The 24,933-nt window shown below is 34.7% G+C and overlaps 2 protein-coding genes and 2 non-coding genes across 4 annotated transcripts; 1 reads left to right on the forward strand and 3 right to left on the reverse strand.

Moving 5' to 3' along the window:
* Window positions 1-3,643: 3,643 nt before the first annotated feature.
* LOC105558851 lies at window positions 3,644-5,296 on the reverse strand. The gene has a single exon (XM_012006772.1). The coding sequence runs from the start codon at window positions 5,294-5,296 to the stop codon at window positions 3,644-3,646; it is 1,653 nt and encodes a 550-aa protein (XP_011862162.1).
* A 5,168-nt stretch (window positions 5,297-10,464) lies between these two features.
* Trnam-cau lies at window positions 10,465-10,538 on the reverse strand. Its single transcript has one exon. It is a non-coding gene; the product is annotated as a tRNA-Met (tRNA).
* A 1,281-nt stretch (window positions 10,539-11,819) lies between these two features.
* On the forward strand, window positions 11,820-11,892 carry Trnag-gcc. Its single transcript has one exon. It is a non-coding gene; the product is annotated as a tRNA-Gly (tRNA).
* Window positions 11,893-15,949: 4,057 nt separating this feature from the next.
* Window positions 15,950-17,245, reverse strand: LOC105558852 (dihydrolipoyllysine-residue acetyltransferase component of pyruvate dehydrogenase complex, mitochondrial-like). Its single transcript, XM_012006773.1, has one exon. It carries the CDS (start codon window positions 17,243-17,245, stop codon window positions 15,950-15,952), a length of 1,296 nt encoding a protein of 431 aa, XP_011862163.1.
* Window positions 17,246-24,933: the final 7,688 nt, after the last annotated feature.

The following is a 24,933-nucleotide window of genomic DNA, read 5'->3' on the forward strand; positions in this document are numbered from 1 at the left end:
TCGTTAAAATTATTTTCAACAACCTCTACATTAGTAGAAAGTGAATATTTATTTTTCTCAAGAGCAAAAGAGAGCTCTTTACCACTACCAAATAAATTACGATCTGTGAAATCAGTTTTTACAAATGCTCCGCCAGGAAAGGACATACCTCCTGCTAAAGATAATGAGGCAGTTCTTTTTTCTTTAACATTTAAGTCAAGATTTACTGCATTGTCATTAACTGCATAACTATTTACTTTTACTGTTTCAAAAAAATCACTACTCATTAGTTTTTTACGTGATTTTTGAATCTCAGATATATTGTACGCATCACCTTCTGCTATACTTAGCTTACTTCTGATCACCTTATCTAAAGTGCGATCATTACCATCAATTGTAATTTGATTTATATAAATCTTTTTACCCGGCAGCACTTTGTAAGTTACATCCACAACATTGTCACGTTGTGCATACTCTGGATTAACTTTTGCAAATATATATCCTTTCTCATTTAAATACTTGTTTATTTTTTCTACTGTATTATTAATTTTAACTCTATTAAATATCTTATCGTTTTCCTCTGTTATAAAGTCCAATATTTCTTTTTTTAGGCTCAAATCCTGAATTTCAGTTTCAATATTAACCTCATTATTTCCAAACAAATATTGCTGTCCTTCGTCAATCAAAAAAGTCAATTCTATCTGATTGTTATTATCAACCTCAACAATTGGTTGAATATTATTTTGAATATATCCCTTAGACGAATAAAAACGATCGAGCAATTCTGTGTTAATCAATAAATGCTGTGGTGAATAATGATTTCCGCCTTTAAAAATGGCTCTAAATAACTTACTAAATATATCGTTACTATGTCTTTTGATAACTTGCTCCAGCTCATTTTCGGAAAAGTTTTTGTTGCCTATAAATCTTATATCCTTAATTTTAGAGGTTTTACCTTCTTTTATTTTAAAAATTAGATTGACCCTATTACTATCAAGCTTATTCAGCTCATATGCAACGTTAACACCAACCTTACCGTTATTTCTATAAGCAGTGATTAAATTCATTAAATCGTTTTGCAATTTTGTTTCAGTGAAAATAGTTAGCGATTTTGACTGAATTACATTATTTAGCAGCTCTTTGCTGTTAAATAACTTATTACCCTTTAATATTACCTTGTTAATTAGTGGATTTTCTTGAATTTTTATTACCAAATTTTTTTTATCATCGATATAAGCGTTAACACTAGCAAACAACTTTGTTTTATATAAACCTTTTATAATCGAATCTATATCATCGTCGTCTACATAGCTACCAGGTTCTAACTTTATATAAAACCCTATTGTTTGATTGCTTACTCGCTCATTGCCAATACATTTGATATCTCTTATCTGTACTTTTTCCTTATTTTCTAAAGCAACAAGTAGAGCGGGAAAGGAGATAAAAATTACTATTAGTATGTAAAATAGCTTTTTCATATTTATTTTAAAAAAGACTCCTAATATCATTCGAAATTGCAATTGCCATCAGCAAGAACAAAATGAAAGCACCAAAGGTAGCCTCATATTTTTGATATTTCAAACTTAAATCTCTACGTATAACTGCTTCTATAATATAACGAAATAAATGCCCACCATCCAGTAGCGGAATTGGTAGCAAGTTAATCGCAGCTAAATTAGCTGAAATAATTGCCATGAGATACACAACCATAATAAATCCTTTTTTGGCTGATTGCCCTGAATATTTTGCAATTTTTATTGGTCCACCTATTTCACTTGCACTTCTCTTACCAATGATAATTTGAAAGATAGCTTTGATCGTTAAGCACATAGTGTGGTAAGTTTCACTGACTGATAAGCTCACAGCCCCAAGAAAAGATGACTGCTTTAATGTATTGACTGAAATAATCCCTATAGTTTCTCTTTCTATTACGTTGCCAAAAACATCTCTACTCTCAATTGTCAATGGAGTCAGGCTAGTTCTACGCTCCTCATTATTTCTGCTATATTTAATTTCCATTCTCGTCTTGGGGTTCGACATTATCACACGTGAAATATCTTCAAAGTATTTTATTTTATGCTCATTGATTTGTGTAATAGTGTCACCTGGTAATAGGCCAGCTTGTTTGGCTGCACTTCCTTCAATTACATCCCTAATCACCGGTGGAGTGCGGTAATAACCTGCCGTGCTAAAAAATATTGTAAAAGCTATAACAGCAAGTATCATATTTGCAAAGGGTCCTGCAAAAATCACTGCTGCTTTTTTATACCGCGGTTTTGTATGAAATGAATACAACTTTTCTTCTTCAGTTAATTCTTTTTGATCAGCTGGGACACTCGCTGCATTAGTATCCCCTAACATTTTAACATAACCACCCAATGGAACAGCGCTTAATTTCCATCTAGTTCCAGACTTATCGTTAAAACCAAACATTTCAGGACCAAAACCTATAGAAAAAGATTCAACTTTAACTTTGCATGCTTTGGCAACAACATAATGCCCATATTCATGCACAAACACTATAACAGAAATGATTAAGGCAAATGACAAAAAACAATATATTCCATTGCCAAACTGATGAATGAAATTCGAAATTAACTCCACCTGTGCATTTAGATCTTAAACAAATGTTAAGTATATTAAAACGCGCCTCGCTTGACAAGTATTTAATTTAACTTTTAAATTAAAAAAAAGTTTAATTGTAATGACAGATACCTCACTACTCAGAAGAAAATTGATGTATAGAAGCTGGCATAGGGGTTGCAAAGAAACCGATATACTTTTAGGGCATTTCGCATTGAAATATCTTGATAAATTTTCCTTGAGCGAACTAACCGAATACGAAAAAATAGTTGATCTTGATGATTACGAATTATATTGTTACATAACTCGTAAGACAAACCTCCCTCCTGGCTTAAATAGTCAGATAGTCAATTTAATTGCTTGCTTTATTGAAGCTAATCCTTTATGCACTCAAGATTAGTGATAATCTTATTTACCTTATCTAGTACCTCAATATATTCTATTCTTTTCTCGTTTCTATACTTTTCGCGCTCTTGATTTGCTTCATCCAACCGCTTTGTTAATTCTAAAATTTTATCCTCAAGAATTAGCGCTGCAAGTAAGAAATTTAATGCATTCGAACCCTTACCTCCAGTTTTTTGAGATACAGAACCAACTAGCTTATCAAAACTATTAGCAAGACGTAATAAATGGCTCTTCTTCCCACTTTCGCAAGATATTTTGTATGTGTTATTACGTATAATTATTTCTACTACTTGCATATGGTGCTAAAAATTTCTATCGTACAGTATAAACTCAAACCCCTACTTTCATCTTATTTATGGTATAAGTTTTTATTCATTTATCAAATCAGATAATTTTTTACTGCTACGAAAATATGTTTTAAAGTATTGATTCTTTGTAAACTTCTGTAACATTAAATGGCTTGTTTCTTTCAAGTTATAACTTCTAACTGAAAAAGAACCAAACCCCCTAATTTCAACTCTATTATGATGCTTCAATGTGCTTGAAAGTATCCCAAAAAATCTATCAACTATAGCTGCTATAACAATCTTATCTAAAAAAGGATGTCTTTTTGCTACCCTCGCTATTATATCAGACTTTGTTGCCATTTATATGAAGCCAAAATAAGTAAACCTTATCACTTAGCAGATAATACTATGTTATATTCTCCAACACCCAATACTTCAACTTCTATTTTTTCTGATATAGAGAACTTTTTATTTTCCGGCAAATGCTCTTGATCTATTAGAAGGGTTACATCGTTCTCAACTTCAACGACTAGTCCATTATCTTCTCTCTTACCTACAATAACCTGTATTTTATCGCCTACCTTAACTTTCTTTATCAGTTCTTCAAGAGGATCATACTCTATTTGTTTTACTCCAAGATAAATTCTTGCCCGATTCACGTTAGCCCTTATTACTTTTGCTTCTATTTTATCACCTACATTATACTTCTTTATCTCATCTGAGCTATTTTTAGACCAACTTAAATCTTTCACATATATTGTCCCTTCTACGTTCTCATCTATTTCAGAATCATTGAAAGCAATAGATACGTATGAGCCAGTATTATTCTTCACTTCACCAGAAACAATAGAACCAGGAGGATATTTCTTGATAAATACTTGCCAAGGGTTGTCTACACACCTTTTCATGCTTAAACTCATCCTACTCTTAGCAATGTCAATACTGAGAATTTTTACATACACTTCTTGTCCCCTTGTTACGAGACTACTAACTGGTAAATTACTCTTAACCCAAGTTATTTCTGACGAGTGCACTAAACCTTCAATTCCAGGTCTAAGCTCAACAAACAATCCATAATCTTCTATGCTTGTTACATAACCTTTATGCACACTATCAACTGGATATTTTGACTCTGCATCTTGCCAAGGGCTATCTTCTAGCTGCTTCACACCCAAGGAAATTTTAGCATTTTCCTTATCTATTTTTATGATTTTAACTTTTATAGTCTGGCCACAAGCAAAAACTGCAGATGGATGACTCACTCTACTCCAAGAGATATCTGTAATATGTAGCAATCCATCTATAACTCCCACTACATCTGATTCATGAATACCGACAAATACACCGTAATGAGTGATGCTTTTTATTTTTCCTTCTATTATATCGCCTTCATTTAAAGATTCTAAAAATTTAATTTTTTCACCAGCGTGCAATTTTTCTAACACCAGCTTTCTTGATACTACAATATTACCTTGCTTCTTATCCATTTTAAGCACGATGAACTTTTGTTCAGTTTCAATAAGGTGCTTCGCGTCTTTTACTTGCTTCAAATCCACATGACTCAGCGGTAAAAAAGAGCTTATTCCGTCACCAAGATCAACAATAAAACCACATTTAATTGAGCGTTTAATAACTCCGCTTACTTCAGCTCTTGTAACTGTATCTTCTTCCAACTTATTCCATTGCTCGTCTCTAATTGCTTTTTCACGGCTAAGAACAACATTACCATGATAATCTTCAATTCTTTCCACATAAACTCTAATTTTCGAGCCAATAATGATCTCATCATTACAACCGAGTTCCTTGATCAGAATTCTCCCGTCAGACTTTAAACCAATATCAACCACAACGTCGTTAGGGTTTATTCTTGTAATTACACCTTCTACCACATCTCCTTCTTTAATTTTGTTAACAAAAGAATCTTCAAACAAGGCATTATCTTGATCCTCAAATTGGCCTTGACATATCTCTTCTATAAACTTGTTTGATGATAGCTTTCTGATAGTAACCGGTAGATTTATAACTGGATCATTATTATTCATGCAATGTGACCTTTAATTTAAACTTTATTAGAACTCATATATTATATAATATTAATAATTATTGACAAGTAATTTTTCGTTAATTCATTTCGAGAATTGTTTAAGCTATATAAAATATAGTGAGAAAATTATATATGTATCAAGAATATGCTATTTAAGAATAGCAAGTGGATTAGATCATTCTCCAGAAGGTCCAGGTTAAAACCGGATGTTGATGAAATATTGGAAAAATATTCTATTCAAAACAGCAAGGAATCTATAGAGAAGATTGTAAATTCACGAAAAAGAATATGGGTAGAAATAGGCTTTGGCAACGGTGAAAATACGCTTTACCAGGTGCTCAATGAACCTGATCTATTATTTATAGGATGTGAGCCCTACTTAAAGGGGGTTTCTCGCTTGCTAACAAACATAGAAATACAAAACATAAAAAACATTTTAATATGGACAGAAGATGCAAGAGAATTGATTGCAAATTTTCCTGACAACAGTGTTGAAAGATTCTTTATCCTCTTTCCAGATCCATGGCCAAAAAGAAGTCACAATAAAAGACGATTAATTAATATGGTATTTTTAAATTTATTAGCAGAAAAAATACTTATAACAGGAGAAATATTCATTGCAACCGATCATCAGGACTATGCAGAGTGGATAGCATCACATATAAAGCAGTGTAACTCTTTGATTTATAGGGAAGACGATTTCACAAGTTATACTCTTACAAAATACCACAGAAGAGCACTCAAAGATCAGCGTAAAGTGAGGTTCTTTAAAGTAAGTAAACTTCTTGCATAACCCAAAGTAAGTAGAAAAAGGTATCATCCAAGTAGCTGACACTGGTTCCTTTATGACGGCAGTGCCCAGACACTGGAATCCAGGAAAAAGAATGGTGTCATCCAAGTGCCCTGACTACTTGGATCCAGAAGACTTAATTTCAACCAAGTGACTGCATAATAAAGACTAGATCCCAGTGTCACGCACTGGGATGACAAAAAAGGAGCACTGGCATGATACCTCTCTTGGGCTCTTTTAGCATAAATATTAAGAAATTTACCAAATAAAAAAAAGGCAAAAGAAGCCCCGTGGGCGAGTTTTGACCCTATATTACTGTAAGTGGCGCTGTAATAATGTGCTAACGCTTAAAATAAGCGCGATTTGGCTGAATGTAGAAAAAATAAAAAAGACATGCAGCCGCTATAATTTTATGTAATCCGCCAATAAATACTCTGAGTTTTTTACTGAATTTTGTCATTGAGCCTGCAGGTCAAAAACAAGTTTTGAGTCATAAATACCCTTGGCATTACAATAAGGGACCTGGCAAAGTTTGTCAAGTAAGTTTTTTGTTTCTATTCCCAATAAAAGTGTGTTATATGGTTATGCAAGAAGTCTAATAGCAAATTTTTAAGTTCCTCTTTAACTCTTTAACCAACGGGCTCCCATGAGGAGAGGAGAGTAAAGATCCTTTTTCATAGATATCTTAACACTTTTTTCTTCTTTTGTAGTTGGCGGACGAGTAAGAAAGTGAACCTTTGGTGCACCACTAATTATTGCCATTGGTGTTTGCTCTGCCCCTTCTCCCATAACTAAAACAGCAGATGTTGCCAGTGCATCAAGAAGATTGACTTGTGTTACTTGCAGTGATTGATTATAAAGATCTGGCTTGCCTATATAGGAATAAAGTGGTTCAAATCCACACCAACCAAGAGCAACGCCCGTAACCCCACGACGCATAGGTGTTACATTACTATCTGTAATCAAAATACCAAGATGTTTTATGCAGTGTTTTGTCTTGAGATAGTTCCATATTGATAGAGCTGTTTTCTGAACATCTTTTGGATATAGAATATACACCTCATTACCATTTGATTCATCAATACCAGCAGATGGAATTAAGATATTATCTTTAATCGTTAAACGGATACTGTGAGCCACATCAATAATTGCATCAGCTTCTCTTTTGATTAGCTCTTCTTTAGAACAAGCAGTTTTGCAAACTACTTGTTTTTGACAAACGGAAATGATTTTTGATGTGATAGCAAGAACAACTTCCTCTTTTAGCAACTCTGAAACATAGCAGTCAAGAACTTGCTCTAATACTTCTCCATATTCAATGCGGTGGGTATAAATTGCTTTAACATACATACTATTACATCAAAAAGTTTCTCATAAAGCCCTCTTGCCTGTTGTTTCAGTTGGCATAATTTACAATTAAGAGACTTAATGAGCTTCACAATTTTTTCTTCCATCTTTATCACGTGTTAACCTACATATAGTATAATCTTTTGTTTTAGCAAGAGCGGTTTTATACCATCCATCAAGAAGTGTTAAGTTGAAATATACATCACCTTTATAAAGTCTGTGAATTTCTGTTATGATAAACTCTGAAATTAGATCATACTCCAAGAAAAGGTGCGCTATTTGTGCTCCACCAATAATGAAGATTTGAGGGTAACTCCAATTACCTTGGATTGACAAGAACTCTTGCATAGAAGAAACAATAGTGCATTCTATGCCTTTATTAAAACAAGGACTTAATTTGTTACGAGAAAAAACAATAGGCTTTAATATGTTTTGTGGTATTGTTTCAAATGTTTTTCTTCCCATAACAATAACTTGCCCGTAAGTCACCTTACGAAAGTGATCTAACTCACTTGGATAATGCCAGGACAATCCATTATTTATTCCAATCACCCCCTTGGGATCAACAGCCATAATTCCGATAATCTTCATTCCTGTAAAGCAGCTTGAGCTACAAAAAATCGCATGTGATCACGCACATTATGCACTCGAAGAAAATCAACCTTATTGTGCAATACAGATGATAAAGCAATTGTTTCTAAATCTCGGTTAAAGACAGGTTCTGTAGAAAAAGAAGAAATAAATGACTTTCTAGAATGACCAACCAGAACTTTGCAGCCAAAACTTTGCAATGCTTCTATATTGCGTAAAAGCCAGATATTTTGATATAGAGATTTTCCAAAACCAATACCAGGATCAATAATTATTGAACTTTGATCAAAACCTAGAGCTAGTAATCTATTAATGTTCCTTTCTGCCCAATGGTTTATGGTACTAGTGTCATCTGGAATAATGTTATCCTTATGTGGTGGTATGGAGAGCGAATGCATAATAACGATGCTACATCCACTGCTAGCAACTGCTTTTAAGGTATTATCATCTAGATCTCCCTTCTGATTGTTTACCCAGGCAATGTTGTAGTGTTCCAAAACATTTAAAATAACGTCTGGCCAGAAGCTATCAATGCTGACTTTAATATCACCAACTTTCGTATACTGATTGAGATGATCAAATACTGGTTTTAAGCGTGCATATTCTGCTTTTGGAGTTTGCATTAAGGAGCCAGGTCTTGTTGATTGAGCACCAAGATCAACTATACTTGCACCGTCTGATACCAGTTGCAGTGCCTGCTTAGTTGCTTGATCTGCATCATAATAAAGACCACCATCTGAAAATGAATCAGGAGTAATATTGACAATACCTACAAACTCTGGTGAAAGCGTAAAACTCTTTAAAAAACAATCTTGAATGTTAGGGACATCATAAGCAACAGTACCGAACGTCTTGTTGATTATTGTAGTATTATCCATAGGGTTCAGCATTGCCATCAAGTGAAGCAAAAATGGTCTGTTTATCAATTCTGGGTGAGGAATTCTAAGGTAGGGTGTATCGAGCGTTAGATCATCCCATAACAAAATATCCAAATCAATAACGCGAGGTGCCCACTTTTCATAGACCTGCAGGCGGCCAATATCACACTCAATTTGTTTTAGGCCTTTTAATAGCTCTTCAGGAGAAGAAGAACAACTTCCATAGACAATCATGTTGAGAAATGGCTTATCCCACCCAGATGGTGCACCATCTGGTAAAATTGCCTTAGTTTCTAGAATGATCGAAGATTTTAAATCTTTAAAATAGCGTTCCTTTAGTAACTGAGCAGCCCTTTGTAAATGGGAAAAGCGATTTCCTATATTTGAGCCAACAGAAATGTAAATCATTCTTGCAACGCATTACGATAAGTAAAGAAAACACCTCCATGCACACTGGGGACAGGTGGTGCAACTTTGTGAATAGTTACGCCTATAGAAGAAATAATATGCTTTTTTTGCATCACAAAGTTATTAATGGTCCTGTATATATCATGAGTTAAATGCTCGATTAAGTTGAATTGCTTGCTTTGAACGAGAGATTGAATACTCTGAACTACCTCCAAGTAGCATATAGTATCCTCAAGCCGGTCAGTTGTAAGTCCTAAAGGGGGGGATTTAAAGGTAAAATCAATATTAACACTAACTAATTGAGAATGAAACTTCTCTTCTGCACTACATCCTAAATGAACCCAAAGCCGCAGGTCAGATATAAGAAAATTACATTGCATTTTAATATCACTGAGTTTAATCTACTTACAATTAATGACACACACTAGCGTTCATCATCCCGTCAAGAAAACCCCACAAGAGTTTTGCTCCTTTTTTAGCGCCTTGCATGGCTTTCTCTTGCTCTTCTTCGCTTAAGTCTGCAATAAGATTTGCACATTCCTCAGAATGCCATTCATCAGCATGCATATGAACTACAAAAAATTGAAGAGAACGCTCATCACTTATTGAATAGTGTTTTTTTAAACCTTCAATTTTAGACTTAGAAACCTCTGGAGTTTGACGTTCATAAGCATAAAGTGCACCCAAACCGGAAGCAAAGTCTGACCGTACAATATCAAAGTAACCATCAACTAACTTCTGTGTCTCTTTAATCTGTGCATCCTTACGGAGATCAGACCGTGTTACACCAAGCCCTTCAGCAAAACGTTTCCATAACTCTGGGTGATTTTCATCACCTTGTTCTTCTTCTATCAAATTACCAAGCAAAACCTGTCGCATTTTTAGATCTGGGCACAGAAAATGTATACCACTGATATAACGAGGAAACGCAGCAACGTGGTGATAATATTCTTTAGCGTAGGTTTGTAAAGCTTGCAAGCTTAAGCTTCCTGTATTCCATGATTGGTAGAATGGATGATTTAGTAAGTGCAACTCATCTAACTCATTATTCAAAGATTTAGTAAACTCCATTATTCCCCCTATTATATCAACATATAATTCATATACTATAGTTTTCTCATTGTCACGATCATGCTAAGATCAACACAATGGTGGGATTGGTAGGACTCGAACCTACGACCACTTCGTTATGAGCGAAATGCTCTAACCGACTGAGCTACAATCCCTTTTATCAATATTTATAATACACACAAAAGCAAATTTGTCTATTAGCTTATTTCACTATCAACCCAACTTAGCAAATCATTTGTTGCACCAATTTTGCGTGCAATTTCCTTACCATCTTGAAATATGATTAAAGTAGGTATAGATTGCACTCCATACCTACTTGGCACTTCAGTCCCTTCATCTATGTCGAACTTGCAGATCTTAATCTTGCCTTTTCTGTCTTTAGCCAACTGTTCAATACGCGGCATTAGACTTTTACATGGCCCACACCATTCTGCCCAAAAGTCTATCAGAACAAACCCTTTATAGTCAGTGACTTCAGATTTGAAACTTTGATCATTTACCAATGTAATATCATCACTCATAAAATACCTAAATTTTTGTAAAATATAGCGCATCAATCAACAGTTAATCAACTAAATTCTTCTGAAAAATTGCCCTAAAGTGTCTTGCACGAACAAAAAACTTCTCACAAATTGTTATATCTGATGATTAAAGATATCCACGTTTTCCCAACCCATTAAGTCTAACTCAATGCGAGTAGGAAGAAATTCAAAGCACTTTTGGGCCAATTCTTTTCTATTTTCACGTTCCAACATTAAATCTAGCTTTTCCTTTATCTTATGGAGATACAAAACGTCAGATGCAGCATAACTTTTTTGTTTGTCTGTCAAATTTTCATTTCCCCAATCAGAAGATTGCTGTTGCTTATTTAATTTGGTGTCAAGTAGTTCTAAGCACAATTCTTTTAAGCTATGATTATTTGTGTAAGTGCGAACTAACCGTGAAGCTATTTTCGTGCAATAGCACGGAAGTGCCCAAGTTTTCAAGTAATAATGTATTATGCTCAGATCAAATCGCGCGAAGTGAAATATTTTAGTTATATTTTTATCCTCTAATATTTTTCTTAAATTTGGCGCTGTGTAATCGTTCTTGAGTTGAACTAAGTGAACGTTGCCATCATTAAAAGAGAGCTGCACAAGGCATAATCTATCTCTGCTATGAAGTAACCCCATTGCCTCGGTATCAACAGCTATAGACCTTATATCATCTAGTATTGAACTAGCTGGCAAGTCGTCTTTATATAAAAATATTTCCATAAAACTAATACATTTTTTGGCACAATTGAAAATCCATGATAATCAAAAACGAGCCTTAAGTATACGAAAAGATCATAGAAGGAACCACGCAAACTTATGGGCTCTCACATTTTTCGTGTACACGGGGTTTACAAATCGCTGTGTATGCCTATAATTAAGTAAATTTAGGTTAATTTAATTGCGGGAGTAGCTCAGTTGGTAGAGCGCAACCTTGCCAAGGTTGAGGTCGAGGGTTCGAACCCCTTCTCCCGCTCTTTACTTTCAAAATCATTTCGTCAAAAATCCCTTGACAAACTCCGCCAGCCCTCTTATCATGATAGTGAAGGTATTCAGTTATCTTCATCTGTGCAGATTAAACAGCAAGAAAACAACGTAGTTGGCGTCTTATTTTTAATTTTTTGCACTATGTGCACCTTATGTCTTCACAACATTTCTGGGTTTTTACCTATATAAGCTGAAACGCGCTTATAAGTCGTTTAAGACAGTATAGTACGCCAATTTGCAGGATTAGAGAGTGACAACTAGCTAACGCGGGGTTTCTTTTGCCTTTTTTTCTGCTTAGTAAATTTCTTAAACATTTATAGCTAAACGACAACCGTCATCCCTGTAAAGGTCAAGTATCCCGCTACGTGTTAGCGGATGAGATACCGCGAATGAATCGCGGTATGACGGTCTGCGGTGGAACGACGGTTCGTGGCGGTATGACGGTTAAGCAATTCGTCATCCCGCAGCGGGATCTCTTGTTAGCGGATGAGATACCGTGAATAAATCACGGTATGACGGTCTGCGGCGGAATGACGGTTCGTGGCGGTATGACGGTTAAGCAATTCGTCATCCCGCAGCGGGATCTCTTGTTAGCGGATGAGATACCGCGAATGAATCGCGGTATGACGGTCTGCGGTGGAACGACGGTTCGTGGCGGTATGACGGTTAAGCAATTCGTCATCCCGCAGCGGGATCTCTTGTTAGCGGATGAGATACCGCGAATGAATCGCGGTATGACGGTCTGCGGCGGAATGACGGTTCGTGGCGGCATGACGGTTAAGTAATTCGTCATCCCGCTGCTTGTTAGCGGGATCTAGAGATACTGTGGCGGTATAGCTATACCTTTTTTCTACTTAGTTTTGGTTATGCAAGAAGTCTATTATAATCAGGCTTTAAGTGTGCGGAAGTAATTTTTTGCATTAGAGTAAAAAATTTTTTCTATAGCTAATCAAAGTGGGATCAAGAGAAACTTACCACTTTCTTTACAAAGGGTTTGATGTTACCATTTGATGAACTATTCTGAATTTATTGAATGAACATTAACATAAAGAATCTAGTTCATGCTTTTTCTAAATTGCCAAGTTTAGGACCATCATCATCACGCAGGTTGGTTATACATCTACTCCAAAACAAAGAGAAAGTTATGCTACCACTTGTATCTTTGATTAAAGAGCTAGCAGATCTTATAGTAGAATGTGAGATTTGTGGAAATCTAGATAATAAGTCACCTTGTTCTATTTGTACTAACCCAAAACGTGACACTAAGTTACTGTGTGTAGTAGAAGAATTAGGTGATCTATGGGCGTTTGAAAAAGGAAATATATATTCAGGTTTATACCATGTTTTGGGGGGTAGATTGTCTGCGATAAATGGCATAGGTCCAAAAGAACTTAACCTTGATACTATTCTGGAAAGAGTGACAAAATCTAAAGTTGAAGAGATAATTATTGCAATTAATCCGACATTAGAAGGTCAAGTTACTGCACAATATATAATTGAATTGCTAAAAAATTTGGATGTGAAAATATCACGTCTTGCTTGCGGCATACCAATGGGCGGAGAAATTGACTATCTAGATGAAGGAACGTTAAAAGCAGCTCTCACTTCAAGACAAGAATATGAGTTAAATATAAAATAAGACATGTGCTTAAAAAAACTTATATCGCTAGTAACATTCAAAAAGAAAGGAATAGCGCCACCACTTTAAGTGGTGGCTTGGGAAAATGACCGTCTAAACTATAAGCAATTTTCAGGTAAATTCAACACTATAATTAAAACAATTGATCGGTCTTTTACAATAATATCTTTAGAAGGATATGATGGATGGGGCAAGACGTTTTTTTTGAAAGAATGGGTAAAAGAGCTAAAGCAACAAAATGAAATTGCAGCTTATTATAGCGCATGGGATATCAATGCACTGGATCAACCACTTCCTTCTTTTTTAAATTTTCTATTTGAAGATTTATTTGCATCGTATGAAGTAAAAAGAAGCGTTATACAACAGTTCAAGAACATAAACCAAGAACTATTTTCTCTAAACACACTAGGAAAGCTGATCAGTAAATCTCCACTTGCTATGCTTTCCGTATTGCTTGACGCTACAAAAGAGGCTGATAGGAAAGATATTGGTTCTGTGCTGAGAGAGTTGAATACTCTTCAAAGAAGAGAAGAAAACATTAAGGATTTTAAAACACAATTGGCAAAGGTAGTTAATAGAATTAGAAAAGACAAAAACATTTATATAATGGTGGATAATCTTGATGTGTGCCGCCCTAAATTCGTTGTCGATTTTTTGGAATCTATAAAGTATATGCTTGATGTGGAGGGGCTGGTTTTCATTATTTCTGTAAGTAAAGATAAGAGTAATGTACAAAGAGCAATCAGTACAATACTTGGACCAAATTTTGACCTAAAATCTTTTACTGACCTCTCTTTACATTTGCCAAAACAACCGATAGAAAAATTTACAAAAGAACTATTTGAAAATATTAAATTACCGAAAAAATCAAAAAGTTCAATTATAGATAGTTTTATATTTTATGCAGAAAGCTTCTCGTTATCATTAAAAGCAATACAATACTGTGTAAAGAAAATTAAGCTATGTTATGTAAAAGAAGAATTACTTGATCCGAATTTATTTACATTTTTAGTAATATTACAGTCAGTAGATGCTGATTTGTATGAGGAATTATATTCATCACATGAGAAAGCACTGGAGAAGATTGAGAGTCTAAATAGTCAAAAAGAATGGGAAAAGCTTAAAATTTCTCTCGAGGCTACCTTCAAAAAGAAAGATTCAGAAAGTATAAAACAAATAAAGAACATTTTGTTTTAAAACCCCTGCCTTTGATGTTTAGTGTATGAATATTGTCACCTGCAGGTAATTTTAGTAATGGATGATGTCATCCCAGTGTCAAGCACTGGGATGACATCTTTCTTGGTCTCTTGTATCATAATGTTCGTACAGTTGTGCCCTTAATGCAGAAATTTTAACCGCGGAATTTATTTGCTAATTCCTTCACATTAACTTTAGATAAATCTGATAAAGGCTCTTGCTGTTCATATGAAGCATCAGGTCTGATATCTCTTTTATCATTACCTTTAGTAATAGAGCACGTTGCCGTATCAGCCTTTACATGCTTAATACTTGGATCCGATTGAAATCCATGCTTTCTCTCCATTTTTGCTTCAAGTTTACTACTATCATGTGTAACCTTACACCTTTCTAGATTGTGATTACGTTTGTCAGGAGCTACGTATCCATCTATATCGCTGCATAAGAATGGACGAACTTTAAACCTATCTGGACTAACACCATCTTCAACACTTACGGAATTACTAGCTTCACGCATTCTATCCAAAGCTTCTCTTACTTTCTCTTTTGATGGTTTTGGAAACAGTGCTGGCTTGTATGCACATGCTGGTAGTTCTGGAAATGTGTCCCCATCAGATAAGGATTGACTTTGAACTTCCTTGCCATCTGATTGCTTAGAAGAAAAACCAAGATTTTCTCTTTCTGTCTTGCTTAGTGTTTTGAGAAATTTTACAGTCTCTAGTTCATCTTCTCTTTTATTCTGCTCAAATGTATCATCAACATTTTCGTATACTGGCATAGTTTCCATCAGTGCCTTAAAAGGGTTTGACTTTTTTGCTTCTCTTTCCTTTTGCATCATGTATTCAGAACGAGTAGGAGTTGGAGTAATATGGTACTCTGGATTCACTTTCTTCTTTTTTGCAACGCTAAGCTTTGGAGCAACAGAATTAGCTTCCTTTCTTGCATTTAACTCATTAAGTCCGTCCCCAACGTTATTTTTTCTTGCTGTAGTGTGAATAACACCTGGAAGTTTTACTTCATACTTAAATTTCTTACCAATAGAGTCTATTGACTCATTGGACGAAGAATCTGTTAGAAGTCCGTTGTTTGAAAATTTTAATTTTGCATCATCAAAAGATATATTGCGTTTTTCTATTTTTATATTAGTCATATTTTTACCTCTAAATCTATCAACTAATAAAAGTATAAACTAAGGGGTATTAATTTTATACTAATAATACTCAAGAAACATCGCCACAGGATTCTCTATATAACGCTTAAAGGCATTTAAAAATTTTGCTCCGAGTGCCCCATCAACTGCTCTATGGTCAACAGAAAGTGTTACTGTCATTATTTCTGCTATCTCTATTTTCTCATTCATAACAATTGGTTGTTTTTTGGATACACCAACTGCCATAATGCAAGATTGCGGTGGGTTGATTATAGCACTGAAAGCTTTTATACCAAACATCCCTAAATTGGAAATAGTAAACCCACCTCCTTGAAATTCTTCTGGCCTTAATTTTCCAGATCTTGCTCTGCTTACTAAATCTTTCACTTCTTTTGATATAGATAAAATACCCTTTTTATCAGCATTTTTGACTATAGGAGTAATTAGCCCATCTTCAAGTGCCACAGCGATTGAAATGTCTGCATTCGAGTATTTAAGTATTTTATTATCTATCCACGAAGAATTTATATCAGGAAATTTTTTCATGCTAAAAGCCACAGCTTTTATAATTAAGTCATTAATTGTTACTTTATTGTTTTCATCTGCTGAGTTAATCTCATTTTTGAGCGATATTAACTTATCAACCTGGCAGTCTACAGTCAAATAAAAATGTGGAACATTCTGTTTGGATTCAGTCAGGCGCTGTGCTATCACTTGGCGCATGTTGCTTACTTCAACTATGGTATCTTTCTCAGGACTTTCAGTGCGTATACCACTGTCTAAAAACTCCAACACATCAGCCTTAATTATGCGACCGTATGGACCTGTACCTTTTAATTGCTGCACATTAACCCCTTCATTTTGAGCTATTTTCTTAGCTAATGGGCTTATTTTTATTATACCTTCTGTTCCTTCCTCTTTTCTAGATCCCAATGTCACGCACTGGGATGACATTGAGGAGTTCGATGACATTGGAGAGTTGGATGATATTGAGGAGTTCGATGACACTGAAAAATTGGACGATGTTGAGGAGTTGGATGACATTGAGGAACTAGATGGCACTGAGGGATTGGTTTCAACTTCTTTCTTAGCTTCAATATTGGTAGCAGAAGTTGAAACATAGTTACCGAGTGCACTTTCATCTTCTCCTTCTTCCAGCATTAAAGCTATCGGTTGATTTACAGGCACACCACTTGTTCCTTCTGTTACTAAAATTTTTGCTAAAACTCCTTCATCTACAGATTCAAACTCCATTATGGCTTTATCAGTCTCTATCTCAGCAATGACGTCACCTACTTCAACTTTGTCTTGTTCTTTTTTATGCCACTTTACAATTTTTCCTCCAGTTTTGCTCATTGTCGGTGAAAGAGCAGGCATTAATATTTCTATAGGCATTGATTTTTCATTTAAAGATCTATTCAATTTTTAATTTACTCTTTATCTTATGTCAATCTAATCGTGAATTATGATGAATAAGTCTGTTACATTATCCCTCACGTCATCCCAGTGCGTGACACTGGGATCTTGGTTCAGTACTATTATCCTATTGTTTTTATTATTTAGCCATAGCTTGTTTGCTAATACCTTTGTTTCAACCAAATCAAATAAAATCAACATGAGAACGGGGCCAGGGTTTCACTATCCTGTAAAATGGATATACACTTGCAAAAATCTGCCCCTGAAAGTGATAGAAGAGTTTGAGAGTTGGAAAAAGGTCTGCGATATAGATGAAGACTGCGGATGGATAAAAGGCAATCTGCTTAGTGATAAGCGCTACGCGATTTTAAAAGAAGATACTTATGGATATCAAAAACAGAGTGTAGACAGCAAGATTACTATGAAAATAGACAAGTTTGTTGTAATAGAAATAAAAAAATGCAGTGAAAAATGGTGTTTGCTGTCCTCATCGAAACGCAAAGCATGGGTACAAAAAAAACATATATATGGGGTTGATTAGGTTGATAAAGGATCTGGATTAACACTAGTTTCCGGAGCTTCTGTAGCAGGTGAAGCAGAGGATGCACTGACTTCTTCATGCTCTGGAGAATTACTCTCCTGTAAAGGGCTATCACAGAAACTCCTTAACATCTCCTCAGCGGATGAGTTTAAAATTTGTACAATAGACTTTTCACTTTGTTCTCTTAGCGATTGATCCATTCTAGAAATCAACTTAAGAAACTCACTACCTAGCTTCGCTTTTTATTTTACTTTCTATGCTTGCAATATTACCTTGGTCAATTTCTTCTTTTGTTATGTTGAATGAATTTGCAATATCTTGATACTTGATCTTGCAATCACCACTGCCAGTTATACAAAAAGCAATAGAATTAGATATTTCACTTGCAGCCCACTTGTGTATAGTGTAAGCCAAATAATTGTCATGGTATTTAATGCTAAATTGTTGTTCTATTAGCTCAGAAATTTTATTCTTTAGAGACATAAAGCACCCTCCTTACATTCGTTATACCTTTTTGTTAAGATACAGCAATTACACCATTTACTACACACTTTACTTTAATTAATTGTTAAAACAAGAGCATCATTTCCAGAGCTATATATTTTTACCTTAACAATTCTTTTTTGACTTCCTCTTCAATTATCCCACTTATATTCACGTTAAGGTCCCCTACCCAAAAATCAGTCATAGTTTCAAGATCGTATTGATCCTCTATTACTTTTTTAATAGCAGCATTTATTTCTTCTTCGTCAAATTCCTTCATAATAGGTCTAATCTTCACATACCCTGGAGAGCCTTTACCATAAATTCCTTTCTGCATATGTCTTGGGGAGTTTTTATCATGAATTTCTTTGTTTTTATCAATGCAACCACCTGCACCAGGTTTATTGCTTCTCAAACCACTTTTGCACTCTACTGTTTCATACTTGATTTCACCGTTTTCTATATATGCTATTTGATTGTCTTGTGTAGACTTCAGTTTATCTGCCCTTACAATTTTCTCCTCTAGCTTTAAATCTTGCTTATGAATTACTGTTTTCTTATATTTCTTACCACCGTATTTTCTATACTTACCTCCACCTGCAACAGTGATTAATGGCTTGCAATCTTGTTTGTCTGAACGACACATTTTTATAAAAATAGGTCCTCCATCCTTATCTGAGGAGTTATTTTCCTGGTTACCCCCTCCCTCTGTGACTTGCACCTTAATTATAGGATAATTAGGATCAATTTTCAGTTTAGCTTTAATATAATCTCCTGGCATCCCTACTCTGCTTTCAGTAGAATGGCATTTTTGATTGTCACAGCCACTACCTTGTATATGACCTGCTTCACCACTTCCCCACGCTTCTATTTTAATACGATCAAATTTTATTGATAAGTCATCTGTATAAACATCTTTATTTTTATGATCATAGGATTTTTCATTATTTTTTTCAAGATCTGGTTTCTTATTTTTCAGCTGTTCCTTGATTATCTCTTTTAATTTTTCTTTTAATTTCTTTTTGAGACCTTCTAAATCGAACCTACACAATTTATCAGCGTAAAAGACCTCTGTTCTGTTTGCTTTAATTGGTGCTTCTTGTTGCGTGACAACGCCATTTGCATCTTGTGAAATCTTTGTATAAAAAGATTGGGTGTTTTCTTTGTCTACATATCGTGTTGAACGGCTGCATGTTCCATTAAAGCAGATGCAACCATCATCACCTTGATTACATTTTTCTCTATGCTCTACATCCGTCAATTTGTATACTACTTTCAGTCCTTTATTAGATTTAAATGCATCGTCTATCTTATCATTTCTTTTTACACAGTAACTGCATTTCCCCTTTTCCTGTTTATTGTCGTCAGGGAAGAAAACATACCCTTGCTTATTAAATATTATTTTATCCAACTGATTTTGAGGTCTTTTCAAAAGGTCACCTATTTCCTTGCTTGGAAGATAATAGAACTGATTTGATTCTTTTGAATAAACAGAATTGTATTCAATATATTTTGTTCCCATTGATTTTAGTGGTACTACCTTACCTTCTCTTTCAAGAACAAACTCCCCTGGTTCTGGCTGCCATCCAGAAAGACAAAGTATTTTACTGTTGGAATTTACTTGATTTTTTACTCCCATATATCCCACTTCTATTTTTGGTTGTCCCATATTATCTAATTCTAACTTAGTGAGTTCACATTGATTATGTTCCCTAGGATTTGTTAGACTGCAAGAATCACCATTAGGAAGCTCAATCCCAATATTGGGAACGTAACCATATTGTTCTAAAATTGTAAATCGAGAACTATTTTTAAATATATTTTCTATAATATCGTTAATATTACTTTTATTGTCACTAGTACTAGTTGTTCTTTCAACTATTTTCGGTTTTACTACTTTTAAAGATAGGGGGCCAATATTTACAGGATGGTTGGTAACATTAAAAGTACAGGAACCATTGCTGTAGACCCCATGTGCTCTATAAGTACAAGTGCTCTCGCTCATCTTCATTCTTATCTTTAACGTGTCACTCTGCTTTCCAGACGCGTTACTTTGTACTATTTCTACTACTTCAGGCTCTGGAGCAGGTGGTGCTGGGAAACAGCGAATAAACTGCAGACTCTTTTCATCTATACCTTGAGTTCCATGGTATTTAGCACAGAGTTTATCTTTCTCTCTATGTGTTTTAAAGTAATATTTAGTGCCATCTGTACCTGGAATAGAGCGCCCCCAAGCTTTACTTTCTCCATACTTTTTAGGGAAATCTAATTTTTCTCCAATCTCTCCGTCTCTTCCTTTTAGATCACCAATTATTACCTTAACCTTAGGATCAAAGTAATCATTGTCTTTATCTGTTATAGGAACAATTCTAACTTGTGGAGGTGACATCGCGAGTTGTTCACAAAATGGAGGAGGACCAGGTGCAAGTGGTATAGGAGCACATTTTACTTTTGTTTGGTAGCAAGTGTCACAAATATTCTCCATTTCTCCAGGGCGAAAAATATTTTCCCCCGAAAACACTCTAGAACCCCATGAAGAAATTCCTGACATACAAGCCCCTTTTTGACTGCAAGCGCATATCTTAGGGGAATTAGCAAATTTTATTTTCTCTTCATCAGTAACACCATCTGCCCATTCCCATTCAAGACCCTGAGCAATTTCTCCTCCAGCTTTTGTTTTATCCCCTTCCCAATCGATAAAAACTGCTGCCGAAACTCCAGCACCTGTGCCTTGCGTACCATATATTTGGCGGCAGGATGTCCTACCTTGTAAGTCATAGCAATAACTTTTTCCATCATAAGCACATACTCTAATTTTAGGATTAAAATAGCCATCAACTCCTTGATCTTTTATTGCTTGTACTTTAATTTCTTTTACCCAATCTCCGCCAACTATTGCTTCCCACCAAGTATTACTTTCTACAAAGCGCGGACAATCAGCAGACCCTTGATATGAAAGACCAAGTATCAAAAAGAACATCAATAAGAAATTAAGCTTTACACTTCTCATAAAACACCGGTAACCACTCATTAACTTCTTCTCCTTTTTCCTTTATTGCCTCGTACATATACTTTATCGTCTCTTTGTTAGCTGAAAGTACATGTATTTCTTGCATATTCTTTAAATCTAAATTTAAAGTCACTAACCCTTTATACTGCTTTATCAAAAATAAACCTTCCTGTGTTGGCGTCTGCAGAATTATATTCAGCTCCTCTTTTGATAAAGAAAATGCCTTCATGTATAATCTATTTGCATTGACATTCGGCATCAAGATTCTTGTATCAACATGTTTATCTAAATATTGAGTAAATTTGCTAGCAAATGCGAGATTTAAATTTTCAGTACTTAGGATTACCACAACATTTAGTTCCGTCATTCTTTGCATCCAGTTATCAAACTCTTTCTCTGTAGGAAAGATATTACTTATCTCCCATGCTTCATCTAAAACAAGTATTGCAGGCGAGCCATCACATTTTGCCTCAAAAGAATATAAAAAATAGTAAAGTATCACGGACATACATTCTTTTCGTTTTGTGAGGTTTGCGGTGTTGAGAGATATAATTTTTGTTTCCCAGTCAATATCTGATTCATTATCATCTTGAAATAAGTAAGCAAACTCACCACCGTCACACCATCTACTTATTTTACCCCCGAGGAGCAAAAGCACCTCAGAAATTTGCGCAATAGAACGTGACTCCTTGGGTATAGCAAATATAGAATCCACAATTTTTCTTATCTTTTCTTCTACGTCCACCAAGCTCGTATCGGCTACCATTCTTTTGATCAGTTCAATCAGCATATTGCGACTGGAAGCACTATCTTCAATATTTAGTGGATTAAATTTTAGGCTTTTGTCCTTATACTTCGGATCGATTATATAATATTTACCACTCACTGCTTTAGTAAAAATTATCGACTTTCCAGTGTTATCCAATATGACAATTCTTGGGTTAAACTTTCTTGATTCTGATAATAGGAAATTAATGAGTGAAGTTCTGCCTGAATTTGGAGCTCCAAGTATCGTAGTATGGCCATTATTTCTTTTTCCATGGAAATTAAAGAAGTAAGGATTTCCTTCTTTTGAGAAAAAAACTGTTACCGCTTCTTTCCACCTTCCTCCTTTTAATGTACCTGACGTAAAATCATGCAGCATAGCAAAACTGCAAGCATATTTTGCTAATATATTTTTCGGTTGTGTAATGAAAGTAAAATTGCCCGGAAGTTGTGCCCAAAAATGACTTTCCATATGTAGATCAGTTCTAAAGGTCATGAAGCCAATCAATGACATTATAGAGGATAAATCACCAATACTTTCAGCTAACTTACTCCTATCGTCTGCAAATATTGTAAAAATAATTTTCTGTTGGCAGAAGTCTATACTAGAGGTCTTTTCAAGCTCCATTATTTCTTCAATTCCTGAATTTTTAAGTAAGGTATTATCCTCACTAATTTGCAGCATGTTAATTTGTTTATTAAATTCTTTTACTGCCTTACTATTACTACTAAATATCATTATTTCTGTAATGATAAATTCAGATTCAAGCTGCAAGCACCTATCTATATTGCCTAAGGAGATTTCTCGGTATTCCTTTATGCTGAAAACAGAGCCAAATTTCTGTTGATTTTCAAAGATTGTCTGAAACGTATTGAAACCAAAAGCTATTTTAAAATTTCTAATATATTGCGACAGATCCCTTTCATGTATTGGATAATCTTTGTGCGTTAATGTAACAATATAGTGGAGAAATTCTATCATTTCAGAATATATTTTACCTTCACTAAATCTTAGACCCAGTTTTTTAGCTCCAAAAGGTCCTAAATCATCGTGAATTAAGTCAGTTATCTTTTGCAACTCCTGGTGACTTTCTTGTAAAGACAGCTTATGCTTATTCTTTATTCTACTAAAAAAAAATGAATTATTGGTATGCTTACCAAAATCGCTAAACAATATTACAATATATAATTCATTTATATACTGTAATTTACTATCAGTGAGTTTATCAAACCGCGCTGAATGTAGCTTATCAGAGAAGTCTTCAGTTTTATTCCATTTTAAGCTCAATTTATTGCGCTTTCGGACAGTATTAATCCAAACGGTAAAATATAGGCTATTAATATTTTTTGATATGCTTTTTCTAATTTCAGTTCTAAGGTCGCTGTAGTTATCAACAGAAGAATAATCTTCTAACTTGATTATTTTTAACAACTCTCCCTGTTTTGTTAGTATAGTTTCTTCATTGTAATGACAAACATAGGGAATGAAATCTAAATCAATGCTCTCTAGTAATGCTAAGTTGTTCTTTTTTTCAAACTTAGAGTTAATTGCTGGCACTTTTAGCTGCATATGCGTATTCAATAAAGATAATTAGAAAAGATAAAAATACTATCTTAATTTTTATCTTTTTTTTCGCTATCGGATTGTAATTTTATATCTTTTGCAAAATTAAATTTCTCTTTTAAGTAGTCTGTTGCTTTTTCTGTACTACCAAACATCATGATCAGTACACCAAACATTATCATAAAAAAGATTAGACCTCTGAACACTACTGCAAGTATCACCGCAGCTATACACAACCCTATGATTGTTGAAGGACTCATATTTTCTACAGTATCTTTAATTGAAAATGAAGAAATAAAATCTTTTACCGTTTCTTGTACATCCTTTAATTCATCACTCACCGAAGCTTCGCTAGAATATGATGCAAAAATGAAACTTAATAAGGCTATAAAAACCAAAACTTTATTCAATTGAATGCGCATCAACTAAACACCTTTTAAACATTCCTCAAGTATAACAACTTTTATATAATAGGCAAGAACTGAATTCACTTATCCACTACAAGTAACACATATTTAATTTTTACAATGCTGTAAGCTCTTTATCATCAACAGGACGACTCAAATTGGTGGATGTTAATTCACTTGAAGGGGTTAAACACCATGTAGTTATTGCCTCTATAGCAAATACTGCTCCTATAGCAAATACTGCTCCTATGACACACAATATTCCTGATTTTGCTATTGCTGCTGCAACAAGACATCCCACTGCTAGAAGAGCACAACCTGCTGCAAGTGCAACGTGAAGATTTCTATCATTGGATTGTTTTTTAGATAGGATATCTTTAGAAGCTTCTTGTTTGCTTGAAACAGCTTTCTCCTCTTTTTCTTCGGGTTGCATTGGATCTTTCTTCTCATGATGTTTAGAAGGAGATCTTCGTCCGCTTGGCCCTTGTTTTGGTCAGATGTGCTAATTTTGTCTCTCCTTCATCCTCTGGTTGCAAACCATTATCTTCTTCAACAGAGTTTAATGTTGAGTTTAAACTTTCCTCAGATGAAGTGCTTGTTACTAAAATTAAACTGCTCCTTCTGCTACTTACTGGTGATTCTAAACTTTCTTCATTCGTTCTAGGTGATTCTATTCCACTATCTAAATCACTACCGCTACTGAGTTTAGAAGTATTTGCACCGCTTGGCACTTCTACAGCACCTGCAGTTGTATTTTGATTTTGCATGGTGCTATCAGAATGATCTTTATTGTCGTTCTTGCTAACAGCATCTAAAGTTATTAGTTCCATAATTATTTTTTCTATTTCCGTTTTTTCT

The sequence above is a fragment of the Vollenhovia emeryi genome, unplaced genomic scaffold, assembly GCF_000949405.1.
Source record: "Vollenhovia emeryi isolate VEMERY1.0 unplaced genomic scaffold, V.emery_V1.0 DF939306.1, whole genome shotgun sequence".
Lineage (NCBI taxonomy): Eukaryota > Metazoa > Arthropoda > Insecta > Hymenoptera > Formicidae > Vollenhovia > Vollenhovia emeryi.

Bases quoted from the DNA above. Each gene is read 5' to 3' on its own strand.
- LOC105558851 (XM_012006772.1), bottom strand. From the start codon at position 5,296: ATGAATAATAATGATCCAGTTATAAATCTACCGGTTACTATCAGAAAG.
- LOC105558852 (XM_012006773.1), bottom strand. From the start codon at position 17,245: ATGAGCAAAACTGGAGGAAAAATTGTAAAGTGGCATAAAAAAGAACAA.